The sequence below is a fragment of the Monosiga brevicollis genome, genomic scaffold (assembly GCF_000002865.3).
Source record: "Monosiga brevicollis MX1 MONBRscaffold_40 genomic scaffold, whole genome shotgun sequence".
Taxonomy (NCBI): Eukaryota; class Choanoflagellata; order Craspedida; family Salpingoecidae; genus Monosiga; species Monosiga brevicollis.
In genome coordinates, this window is record NW_001865077.1 from 47,468 (window position 1) to 59,764 (window position 12,297).

General features: G+C 54.2%; 3 protein-coding genes across 3 annotated transcripts; 2 read left to right on the forward strand and 1 right to left on the reverse strand.

The window, feature by feature from the left end:
- Positions 1–226: 226 nt before the first annotated feature.
- Positions 227–6,344, forward strand: MONBRDRAFT_29884 (uncharacterized protein; the record flags this gene model as incomplete). Its single annotated transcript, XM_001750336.1, has 16 exons — positions 227–274; positions 3,193–3,321; positions 3,438–3,609; positions 3,735–3,820; positions 3,909–4,056; positions 4,118–4,188; positions 4,328–4,433; positions 4,531–4,624; positions 4,707–4,872; positions 4,956–5,036; positions 5,183–5,361; positions 5,443–5,600; positions 5,710–5,767; positions 5,862–5,998; positions 6,088–6,123; positions 6,214–6,344. 16 exons carry the CDS (start codon positions 227–229, stop codon positions 6,342–6,344), a joined length of 1,800 nt encoding a protein of 599 aa, XP_001750388.1.
- A 1,201-nt stretch (positions 6,345–7,545) lies between these two features.
- Positions 7,546–9,718, reverse strand: MONBRDRAFT_29885 (uncharacterized protein; the record flags this gene model as incomplete). Its single annotated transcript, XM_001750371.1, has 7 exons — positions 7,546–7,760; positions 7,856–8,007; positions 8,169–8,528; positions 8,640–8,853; positions 8,958–9,121; positions 9,222–9,298; positions 9,476–9,718. The coding sequence occupies 7 exons, from the start codon at positions 9,716–9,718 to the stop codon at positions 7,546–7,548; spliced, it is 1,425 nt and encodes a 474-aa protein (XP_001750423.1).
- Positions 9,719–10,160: 442 nt separating this feature from the next.
- Positions 10,161–11,433, forward strand: MONBRDRAFT_29886 (uncharacterized protein; the record flags this gene model as incomplete). Its single annotated transcript, XM_001750337.1, has 3 exons — positions 10,161–10,232; positions 10,267–10,548; positions 10,843–11,433. 3 exons carry the CDS (start codon positions 10,161–10,163, stop codon positions 11,431–11,433), a joined length of 945 nt encoding a protein of 314 aa, XP_001750389.1.
- Between the last annotated feature and the right edge of the window lie 864 nt (positions 11,434–12,297).

Sequence of the window (12,297 nt, forward strand, 5' to 3'; positions counted from 1 at the left end):
CGGCGGACAGGCTTTGCCCTTGAAGGCGTTGCCACATGCAACTATTCAGTTTACTTTTACCAGGTCAGACACTCCTTCGCCAGATCCTCTCGAGCCGGTCGCCAGCCAGGCTCACTTGCACGTCCGCCTCGAATCGCTTTTGTCTGATTCAAAACTACGCCAGTACTCGTTTGCCGCCACGGCCACGACCATTCTCTCGGGTGCCATCGCCGAACGCGCTACCATCATGGCTTACATGACCTATGCCATTCTCATCACCGGCTTCATCTACCCCGTGCGTGTGCCCATCGCCCACCATGCCCGTCGCCTCCGCACCAACCGCACGCTGCAGCCCCTATCCAATCCTCAACTTTATGGCCGTTCCCCCGCCTTTTCTTAGTGCGTTGTCTACTGGACTTGGAGTCAGGATGCCTGGCTCTCCAAGCATACGCTGGATGGCCACCACACGGGCTACACGGACTTTGCTGGCTCTGGGTATGTCTTTTCCATTTGCCCCTTACCCCTCTCTCTCTCTCTGCCTGGCCATGCCCCCCTGGCCATGCCCAACTCACCTTCGAGGTACACCTCTGTGTGGCTCGGGTGCATTCCAGTATCGTCCACATGACCGGTGGCTGTGCCGCGCTCGTGGGCACGTGGCTGATTGGCCCGCGTATGCGTCGCCTGGGTCCGGATGGCCAGCTGCTCGACCTCAAGCCCCACTCGACCCCCCTCATTGCTCTGGGCACCTTTATTCTCCTCTTTGGCTTTTTTGCCTTCAACGCCGTACGTCTTGAACGCTTGACTCATCACCCCTCCTTTTTTGGCTTGCGCTTTTGCCCAACCAATCACACTAGCTTACCACCGATTTGAACATGTTTGTAGGGTACTATGCCATGCTTTGCGCTTCAACATGTGCCCTTGCGCCTGTCACACTTTGTCCGGCTCATTCCTGTGTGCCGTGCTTTGGTGCGTTAGGCTCACAATTGCAGCTCTCCGAAGAAGACACGATTGACAACGGCGAGATTGTGGCCATCACGGCCGTCAACACCATTCTGGCCGGTGCGGCGGGTGGCTTTGTGGCCGGCGTCCTGTACATGATTCAGACCGATCACCTGCACCTGAGCGTGACTTGCAACGGCCTGCTGGCGGGCATTGTGGCCGTCTGTGCCGGTGTCAACTCGTATCGCCCCTGGGCCGCCATTGCGGTCGGTGGTATCTCGGGTGGCCTGTACGTCCCGCCTCAGACCTCGCCTCAAACCTCGTATCTCCCCTGGCTTGGTCTGTATTTTGTATAATAACCTTGGCATGTTCATCGGTGGAACTATTCAACGCTGTGGCAGGTACTACCTTTCGAGTCGTACTATGCCTCGCCTGAAGATCGACGACGCCGTTGATGCCATCAGCGTGCACTTGGTTGCGGGCGTGGTTGGTGTTTTGCTGCAGCCCATCTTCACTTCGGAAGATGGCCTGGTCTTTAACCCATCCGCCAAGCACGCCTGGTTGCATCTTGGATGGAACACCCTCGGCGTAAGTCGTGCCTGTTGACAGCACCCCTCTCCTTGGGGATCTATCATTTTGTGATGAATAACATTTATCAGTCTCTTCATCATCATCGTCAACATCAACAGCAACAGCAGCAAAAGTTTGCTTAGCAACAGATTGGCGCTAGTGCTCATCCTGCCACTTTTTTTCTCCGTGTTTCATCAACAGGCTGTGGTGATTTTGTCCTGGACCGCTGCAACCTGCGGCATCATGTTTTGGGTACTCAAGGTCATGGGTCGCTTGCGCGTCAGCGAGGAGGTCGAGCGCCAAGGTTTGTTGGCTCGGGTTGCTCGCCACAACCTCTCCCGCGTTGTCCTCTCACACGTGTGGGCATTTGGTTCTCGGGCTGTAGGCTTGGACGTGGTGGAGTATGGAGAGGCGGCCTATTTCATGCCCTCGTCTGTCAATCACGAATTTTCAGAGGCCACGCGCCGTTTCTCGAGTGTCCCTGTCAACGGAGACCCCAACGCTGGCGATGACGCACCGCTTCTTCGCCGAACCCGCCTCAGCGGCGTGTACTAAGGCCCCATTCCGCTGACCCGTTCTATGCCTTGATGTTCGTTTATCTGTTCCTTTGCATGTCTTTTCTCGGAAACTCTGTGATCGTCACGTGGTCGAGCCAGGTCTGGCCCGTGCTGTGGTATCCGCCTGTGGTGTATGTGTCGTTTTAGCAAGTGCTTGCTACGGAGTGTAGCGAGCCCCTGGTCGTAGTCTCCATCATCAGCACACCAATTGAAATCCAAACCCCCTCCCCTCGATTTGAGCCCAAGGTAATCACTCCACGTCTGTCACGTCAACGCCCCAGGCCACACCACCTGTTTAAACAACCCCTATGGTCCACATCACATTCACATCGTGATCGTCAACTCTAGATTTCAATCTGAATCCATTTCCCCCTCATCACCAGACACCTTTCAAGTCCTCAGGCTCTCTCTCTCTCTCTCCAAATCTCTCGAAATCTCTCTCGCGCTCTCTCTCTCTCTCTCTCTCTCTCTCTCTCTCTCTCTCTCTCTCCAAATCTCTCTCGTTCTTTTAAATTTCTCTTTCTCTAACATGTCCATGTAATGACATTTTTAAATCTCTCTAAATCCTTTTTCTCTTCAACCTTTTTTTTTTTTTTGAAATCGAGAGAGAGCGCGCGAGAGAGAGATAGCGCGCGCGCGAGAGAGAGAGAGAGAGGATGGCGGGGGGAGTGGTCAGTGGAAGCGGCGGGCGGTGGCTCGGACGATTGCTGCTGCAGTGTGGGCGGGCAAGGGTACCAACGGCGTCGCGTGCACTGATCCGAAATGGTGTGATGGTACCATGGCGGCGGTGGCATGCCACGACCGCCATCAGCTCGACGAGCTCCGCCTGGCTGCGCCCGATCAAGACCAACTCGCTGGTGATGGCGACTGGGATGCGCCTCGGAGGCTTGTCGGGGAGTGTTACGGCTGCCTGGACCTCTGCGCTTTGGCGACAAGCCCTGCCTCTTCGCATCTTACACTGCAACGCTGTCTGCTGTCAAGCCGAGGCCCAGGGTATGTACGTCCGCCTGTGATCCTAAGCCCATTCCTCCATTCCTCCCCTCCCTCCCCTCTGGTGAGAGCTCACACCGCCTTTGCTCCGTCATCGCGGCTTCTAGCGGCCCCGCAAAACTTTCGCCACCTGGCCCACCAAAAGCGCCCTGTCGAGGATCGCGGCTTCAATTGGGCCTTGTTCTGGGAGCTGCTCCGTCCTGATACGTTTTTGCTTGCCGCAGCGGTCCTGGCTGCCATCGCCGTGGCCTTTCTCAACGTCCAAATCCCCTCGGCGCTTGGCCAAGTCAGTGCCCGTCCCAGCTACAAAAACAAGCACCTTTGCGCCTGTCTTTTGCTCCCCTCCCATCCCGCCCGCCTCCCACACATCTCACCCCTGGGCTTCAACGACCACCAACCCAGCTGGTCAACATTGTGACAACCACCCGAGCTCCTGGCGAGATGCGAGCTTCTGCCCTCCAGCTTGCCGTGCTCTATCTGGCCCAAGCTACCTTCACCTGCGTCTACATCTCCCTGCTTGGCATGGTCGGCGAACGCTTTGCTGAACGTGTGCGCAACCGCCTTTTCGAATCACGTACGCTGCCTGCCATCGGCCTCCGATTTCAAGGACCTGTGCCCAAGCAGCCCACCAGCGTCGCTGCGCCCGCACACACACCCTCACCCACCAACACACTACTCTCTTTTGCCTTCAACATGCAGTTCTCCGCCAAGACTTGGCGTTCTTTGATACGCGCCAGAGTGGCGAAATCGTCTCCCGCCTCTCCGGCGACGTCCAAGAATTCAAGGTACCTTTCAAACGAATGACACCAACCACTCACACAAACCTGGGACCCGCAGCCACCCGAGCCACTCTTATCAAACAATCATGCGTAGAGCTCTTTCAAGCAAGTCGTCAGCATCGGTCTACGCAACGGCCTGCAAGCTGTTGGCAGCCTCATCTCCATGTATCTGGTCTCACCACAACTCACAAGCTACTTGGCCGTGGCTGTGCCGCTCGTCATTGCCGTCGGCACTTCACTCGGTGCGTCATTGATGCCTCAACGCCTGCCTATTCCAGCATCGTCTTACACTCTGCATCCCAGGCTCGCTGCTTCGCTCCATGTCAAAGGACGGCCAAGCCATCGTGGCCGATGCCAACGGATCGGCCAGCGAGGTTGGCTTATCTCTCACTCCGCGCGGCTTTTCCGCCCTTTTTTTTTTTTTTTTTTTTTTTTTTTTTTCTTTTGTTTTTGTTTTATTTTTTCTGTAAAAAGCCCCGCTGATACATCTCGTTCCTTTTTTTTTAACCGCAGGTGATTGGCAACATTCGCACCGTGCGTGCCTTTGGCATGGAAGATCGTGAGGTCAACGAGTACAGCAGCTTGGCCGCAAAGTGCCGCACGCTGTACATCAAACTAGGTACGCTTGGCTTGCCTCCTCCCATAAGGACAGATTGCTGTCGCCCAATGATCGGTTTTGGCTTCTTCGTTGACGCATGCCTTGTGGAATGTGGCAGCATTCGGCATTGGCGTTTTTACGGCGGGCTCCAACCTCTTTGTCAACAGCCTTGTGCTGAGTGTCATTTATTTTGGTGGCAAGCTCATGGATCAGTACGTCATCCCAGCACGACCATAAGGAGCATCCATACTAAAACGTAGCAAGGCTCACGCCAGCGTTGAACTTATCATTTAGAGGAACCCTGGGTGCTGGCAATCTCATGGAGTTTCTAGTGTGTACGCAAACCATTCAGCGTGCGCTGTCCCAGACCTCTGTCCTCTTTGGCCAATTGGTCCGAGGCACGAGCTCTGGCTCGCGTGTCTTTGAGTACCTGGATCGTGAACCCATTATCCCAACCAAGGTATCATTGCCAAAGCACTCGCCATAGGCGTCGCCTGTCCTGGTTCTCCAAGCTCCTCACGCAAGCTGTGATGTCATATCCAGGGCGGCATGACCCTGTCGTCGGTCGACGGCGACATTGAGTTTGTGCGCGTCACCTTTTCCTACCCCTCGCGCCCAGAGCAGGTGTGTGCCTGCTCCCTGATGTCACATGCTAGCCCTTTTTTGTTTTTCGTTTTTTCTCTCTCAGTCATAAGAGGACCCATCATAAACCCAACACACATCTGTTTCTTTTATTTTCTTTTATTTTATTTTTTCTTGGCATGTACCAGGCTGTGTTGCGGCACTTTGACTTGCGTCTCAAGGCTGGCAAGAAAACGGCACTCTGTGGGCCCAGTGGCGCCGGCAAGTCAACCATTGCTAACCTGGTTGAGCGCTTCTATGATCCCACTGAAGGCGCTGTGATGTTGGACGGGCATGACATTCGCACCCTCGACCCGCAATGGCTCCGGTGCGTCCGCCTGTCGAACCAAGAATAAGGGGGGCGGCCTGTGATGCCACTCACCCTTTTGTCCCGCGCCTAACCTTGCAGCTCCAAGGTGATTGGCTACGTGAACCAGGAGCCGGTGCTGTTTGCCACCTCAGTGCTGGAAAACATTCGATATGGTCGCCCAGATGCCACGCCTGAGGAAGTCTACGAGGCCGCTCGGAAGGCCAATGCCCACCAATTCATCTGCGGTTTTCCCGAAGGTCTGTAGTATTGACAAGAGTTAAGACCGGGCTTTCAAGGCCAGCTGGCGCACATCTGATCTGGCTGAACCTCGATGCGCTTTTTTTTGTTGAACCGTACATTTGGCAGGCTACGACACGGTGGTGGGCGAACGCGGTGTAACATTGAGTGGTGGTCAGAGTCAGAGGTAAGGCGACCTTCTACCCTGTTTGTCCCCATGACCAACTTGCCAGGCGCTCTCTTGCTATCATGAAGCACTCATGAGGTGAAATGGGCACTAGAATCGCGATTGCACGAGCCATCTTGACGCGCCCTCGCATCCTCATCCTGGATGAGTCGAGTTCAGCCATGGACGCTGAATCGGAACACCTGGTGCAAGAAGCTCTGGATCGCCTGACCAAGGACAAGACGGTGCTTGGTGAGGACAGCGTAGTAGTCCAACCTGCAATGCCTCTCTGCGTTCCCCAACTTTGCGCGGTTGCTCATCGCCCGGCCTCCCTCGTCTAGTCATTGCACATCGCCTGTCTACCATTCGCAACGCCGGTGAGTGTGACCCGACAGCTGGGTAATGTAAGACGAGCACGTCCACTGCTGTTGTATTGACGCCAGTCTTGTGCTTGCTTGGCTTGGCAGACGAAATTGCCGTTCTTCATGGGGGCGAGGTGGTGGAGTTGGGCACTCACCGTGAGCTTTTGCGCAAGCAAGGCGTGTACGCCAACTTGGTCAAACACCAGCTTTCTGGTGAAGGAGGCTATGTCGTGTAAAGGAGACACAGTGTCCTAGCTCCATTGAACCAGACATTTGCTTGCTTCACTGCATGCATGTGTGTTTGCGCCGCAATTGCGTCGCCCGAATACTTGTCGACAAACAAAGCGGAAGAGGACACAGCTTTTCGAATTTTTAAGAAAAAAATCGAGTTTTTTTTTTTTTTTTTTTTTTTTTTTTTCTTTCCAATAACGAACGGATGTTCATATCATGAATAACGAATCCGAACAGGTTGGCCGAAAGTGAACGCATCATGGCGTTCTTCCATAACGAGGATCGAACCCTTCCATGATGACCAAACCAGAGCGACAGAGCTGGATAAAATCGGCACATTTAACGAGCAAAAATCTTTTGATCCAGAACGAGTTGTATAAGATTTCCAGTAGTGTGGATCGGGTCCTACGCCAAATGCTCAAATTTGCAAGTCATCTCACATATTTGCACATGCAACCAAGCGTTTCGGATCCTACATGCTCAAATCCATGCCCTCTACGACACTCGATCATCAGCTTTCTGGATAAATTCTGGTCTTCATCGCAACCCGAATTGGCGTACACAGCACGGTGGAAAAAACGCATTTAAGGGGCGGATGACAAAGGGGCCCGCATCACGCGACACAGTCAAGTGGGGCGGAAGACACGCCGTTGCGGCAGTGGAGTCGCTCGAATACACACGGGCACGAGGTTGCAAGCAAGGACAAGTGGGAGAGAACAGGCTTGCAGTCAAAAAGTGTGTGGACCACATGCATGACATATAAACACATAGAGGAGACGAAAAATCACAAACCAGGAAAAACAAACAAGCAAGACAGGTGGTTTAAAGAACAGGAGGTGTTGTTGTTGTTGCTGTTGCTTTGACAGCATCCAGCTCAACGGAAGCATGGTGGCCAAAAAAAGGTAGCCAAGCCACACTTGGGTGCTGAGCTAACGCGCACAAGATAAAAAGCGTGCTGAATCGACGGTCGCAACATATCCATGTCGTGTTGGTGCGCAGCAGCCAACCGACAAAAAAAGGAGAGCACAGAGCTTTGGCTCGACACAAAAAGGGCGAGGACATGCTGATATTGATGAAAGAAAGGAGGTGAAGAGAAGGACATGTGCCAATCATGGCTCAGAAGGAGCACTCGGTAAAAGCAAATCAGCAACGGCCTCGCTAGCCCAGCTTGATGCGGGCAGAGAGGCAAGTCCTCATGCTGATTGCTTAGGCGGTTTCTGAGATGGCGCGCCGCCGGGGCTCGGTGATCCGGGATTTGGTTGCCTCGTGTAGGCCCAAGGCGGGTTTGCCCAAGGAGGAGCGAGCCTGCTGGCGAAGACGCAAGACGGCACGGGCCTCATCGTTGAGGTCTGGCAGTGCTTCATCCGGCTTCAGCTGGTCCTTATTGGACAGCTTTCCCAGCGAGAAAGAGCCTTGAGGGCCTGCGACAAACAAGTATCATGAGCAACGATCGAGAGCCAGACAGACACCAGGACACAAAAGTAGAGATGTCACTTGGACTAGACGCCCAACGTACTGCGGGAGGTCGTGGGGGTGCCAGAGGGGGTGAGGTTGAAGCGGCGAATGAGTTGGTCAGTAAAGACCTGTTGGCGACGGCGTTTGTACTCGGGCTTTGGCTTGAAGTACTTGTAGTAGCCATCCCAAGGAACACTCTTCAGGCCAGCCACGCTACAAAAAAAAAACAAAAAAAAAACAAAAAAAAAACAAAAAAACAAAAAAACAAAGAGATATAACACAAAACATGCCGGTTAGTGGAAAATGGGGCGTATCAACTACACAGCACAAACGCAAAGGAGTGGGCCATGTGACGATTTCAAGAAGCGACGCACTTTGCCATCATTTCCTTGACACGGGCAGCAAATTGGACCGAGGTTTCGCCTTCGCGACGTGTTTGGGGGTCGAGGTAGTAGACATCGGCAATGAGGGCCCAGGAGGTCATGAAATGGAAAAGATGCATTGGGAAGCTGGTCTTTTTGGAGTTCCAAAAGGCGTCGGTAATGTTGTTGTTGTACTTGATGGCAACGGGAACGATAACGCGGCCAAGGTCAAAGGCACCACGTTTGAACATAACGACAAACTCGTTGTTCACGCAAGTGCCTTCCGGGAAAACGAGAAGTGGTGCCTTGGATGTATCAGCAGCGTGCTGCTTAATTTTTTGAGCCACGGTCGTGCGATCGCGGCTTTCCATGCTAGGGGACAAGCAGAGCGAACGGGAAGAAGCAGGCGTTGGTGCCGGGATGAGAGGTTGCAAATCAAGGGTCAAGTGGTGACGAGAAAACTCTGAATGGCGGGATTCGTACCGGTCAAACCACAGGTTGTCGGTGCCAAAGTTGAGAACGTATTTTTGGAAAAAGCCAATGACGCCGCCATGACCCTGCCCGGTGAGGCCGTACACTTGGTGGGAGAGCATGATGACAATGTCGAGGACGGTGGTGTGGTTGGCCACGTAGATTTGTCCAGGTTCACGAGCAGGAATGTTTCCATGCTTATGAATGACGGCTGTAAATGCAAAGCCTAACAAGACGTGGAATGTTTTGGGGTGCAACATTCCCGGTCAGAGTGTGTGGAGGAAGAGAGAGCGAGAGAGCAAGACAGAGGGCAAGGGATAAGGGTGGGACCAGTAAGCAGGGTGCACTGACAAAAGGCGTTGTTGACAATGCCCATGGCAAAGCGGCCAATGCGGCGCTGGATGGTCGCGGGAAAGAGGCGGGAGATGAGGAAGAGGTTGATGAAGATTGTCATGGCCAGGATCAGAACGGTCACGCGTAGCGGGAAGAGAATGCTGTGGGGGCAGGCGTGAGAGTGTGATGAGCATCAAAGCAAAGTGAGAAAGCAGTTGAGGCCATGGGACGAGGGATGGGGGGCAGTCTCAAGAGGCGCACCAGTAGCGGATAAAGACGCCGCAGTAATAGGCCAAGGCCAAGTACCACGTTTGGTTCCATCGCGTCTTGGGATGGCCCTAGCGTGCCAGACAGGGCGAGGAGAGAGCTGATGAGAATTATTGCGGCGAAGAAGCAAACGGAAGAAAAAAGAAAAACAAAACAAGAGAGAAAGAACAAGGGAAAAAAAAATAAACAATAAAAAAAAACCAAGAGCGGGTTGGCACGAGAAGAGGTGCAGAGGGCTTGAAGCAAACCTCGAAGCACTGAGTGAACGAGTCGTGGACGATGGCTTCAAAGCCGTTGCGGGCAAAGGGTACAATGTCGCTAAAGGCAAAGGTGGTGGTGCAATCGTAGGATTGCTCGTTTGAGATTTGGGAGACAAAGTCGGAGACGCATTCGCGATCAAAGGCGTTGAGGAAAACGTCCAGTTCCGTCTCCTCGAGTCTTGCTCCAAAGCCTTCGGCCACCAGGCCCTCGGCCTTGGTTGTGGCAATCATGTTGGCGGGCACGCGTGCTTTTCCGGGTGAGGTGGTCGAGGCAGAGCTCGAACTGCCGACCGCCCCATTCTGGGGCTTTGTCGAAGAAGGCATCGAGCCGAGCGTCGCACTTGAATTGACGACGACTGTGCGTGACAAGAAAAAAAAAAAAAAAAAAGAGAAGGAGGAGAAGGGGGAGAAGAAGAAGAATGGCAGTTGGTGAGATGCAACCAGCACGGGCACGGGCACGGGCACAGGCAGACACGTGCACGCGATCGATCCAAATCGCCCCCGCCGTCGGTCACCTCCTCTTGCTCCTCGCACCTCCAACAAGATGTGTATGACGTGAATGATGTATATGATGTCAAAGGCTGTGCGGTGTGAAACAGCCGTCCGCCATCCGTGGCACGCGCGACGCACAAACAGCGAGAGACAGTGACAACTCCTCTGTCTGTGTGTGTGTATGAGAAGCAAGCAAAAACGGACTGACACACACACACACACACACACTCCTCTTCAAACGAAATCAACAAAAGTGTGTGTGTGTGTGTGTTGTAAAGGGGGTTTAGCCCCAAAAACCACAAAAAGTGCGAAACCACCAGAAACCCTCTCAACACACAAAAGAACTCTCTCTCTCTCTCTCTCTCTCTCTCTCTCTCTCTCTCTCTCTCTCTCTGTCTCTGTCTCTCTGTCTCTCTGTCTCTCTGTCTCTCTCTGTCTCTGTCTCTCTCTCAAAGGGCAGCGGGGAGGCGGGCATGAAGGGGGGAAAAGGGTTGACGGGAGAAGGGGGAGGAGGAGTGGGGATCAATGGCTTTGAGAGGGTGGAAAGGCCATCGACACCGGAGGAGGGGGTCAGTGGGGTGAAGCAGAGTGTGACGTTGGCTTTGAGGTGATTGGCGTCCGAGGCCACGCCTCCAGGTGAATGGACGAGCGGGGTAGACGGAGGGGTGAAGAAGAAATGGGGAAGGGACAAGGTGGGGGAGGGGAGAAACGAGGCAAGAACGAGGGCGAGGGCGAGGGCAAAAGGGGGTTTCGGTCGGTTGGTCGGTTGGTCGATATCGGTTCGGATCGGTCTCATCAAGAGGGTTGTGTGATCGAGAGGAGTTACGCACGACTCACCTGCTGAAAGTGAAATGAGATGGCAGTCAAACAGCAGCTGCAGCAGCTTCTGGTCAAAAGAGCCAGACGCGTTGCGCCGACAGAGAAGCGCACGGGCAGTAGCAATGGGCAAACCAATGGGACACGGGCCAGCTCTACACCCAGAGAGAGAAGAGAGAGAGAGAGAGAGCGAGCGAGAGAGACGACAGCGTGAGCAAGAGCGCAAAGAGAAAAAAGAGAGAGAGTGCGGGCGTGTGAGGGGATGGCGCGTGGGGGTGGGCGGCGAGTCGTCAATGGGCAGGCTGCCAGTCTCGCACCAACAGCACAGGGCAACACACACACACGACGGCTCCACCAAGGAAGATGAACAGAGCGACAACGGGCAACACGCTCGTCGCGCTGGCAAACGAGAGAGAGAGAGAGAGAGAGAGAGAGGGAGAGACGAGAGAGAGAGAGCGAGAGCGAGAGAGAGAGAGAGGGAACAAGACACAGAGCAGGGAACACACGAAGCACAAGAGGTGAACAAGTCGAGCAACAAGGTGTGGCGTTGCGGCACGGATCAGGATCGTACGCCAACGCGACAGGAGGCGCTGCCCTTTGCCCTCATCAATGTGGCGTGCGCCCCCCGCACACACTGATGTGCTTGGAGTGCGCCCCTGCTGCTCCGGATACACGTCTCTCCAAACAAAACCCACCCACCCAAACCAACCCATCACAGGCCCACGTTTCCTCACCCACTCCCCCCCATGCCACCCGCACGACGGCGCTGCCGTTTCGATCGATCAACGCCGCCGCCGCCGCCGCCGGACCGGACCGCCAGCGAGGATCCACAAACCCGGTTAAAGTCGTCGCAGAAAGACCACGCTTTGCTTACGTTGGACGTCAAGAAAAATAAAAAAAAAAACTCTAAAAGCCACGAAAACGACAAAATAAATATTTTACTTTGACGTCATGTGTGGAGTTGTCTGCGCTCGAGTATAGAAATAGCACGTGTAAAGCTTATGGAAGCGTGTATCCATGTATGGGCTTGATGTCGTATATGTGTGTGTGTCTGTGTGTGTGCCTCGGGCGTGCTCGAGTTTGTGTTCGGCGAAGCCGCCCTGGACGGACCCCTTCTCTTCCTCGACACTGACTGGTTTGGATTCTAACAGCCATAGTCATTGTCCACTTCTTGTCATTGACGACCGACCGACGAGCCAGGGCACAAGCACGAGCGGCGAGTTGTTCCAAGAGCCGACCGGGCTACCTCATCGATTGCGAAACCTGGGTGTGGCATTGCGTCGGATCTTGTGCTCCGGATGTTGGCTGTTTGCGCTGGATTTGGAGGGTATGAGACACTTGAGCTGGCTCCGGTCAGCAGAGCGTGATTGGGGGATCGGATCGGACCGCGCAAGGAACGTTCGGATCACTCAAGGTATTGTTCGCCATCTGTATCCGATCGGGCGACCGCCATTCAGAGAGATGGCGTGCAGGAGAGCGACCAAGCGCAGAGAGACGAAGCG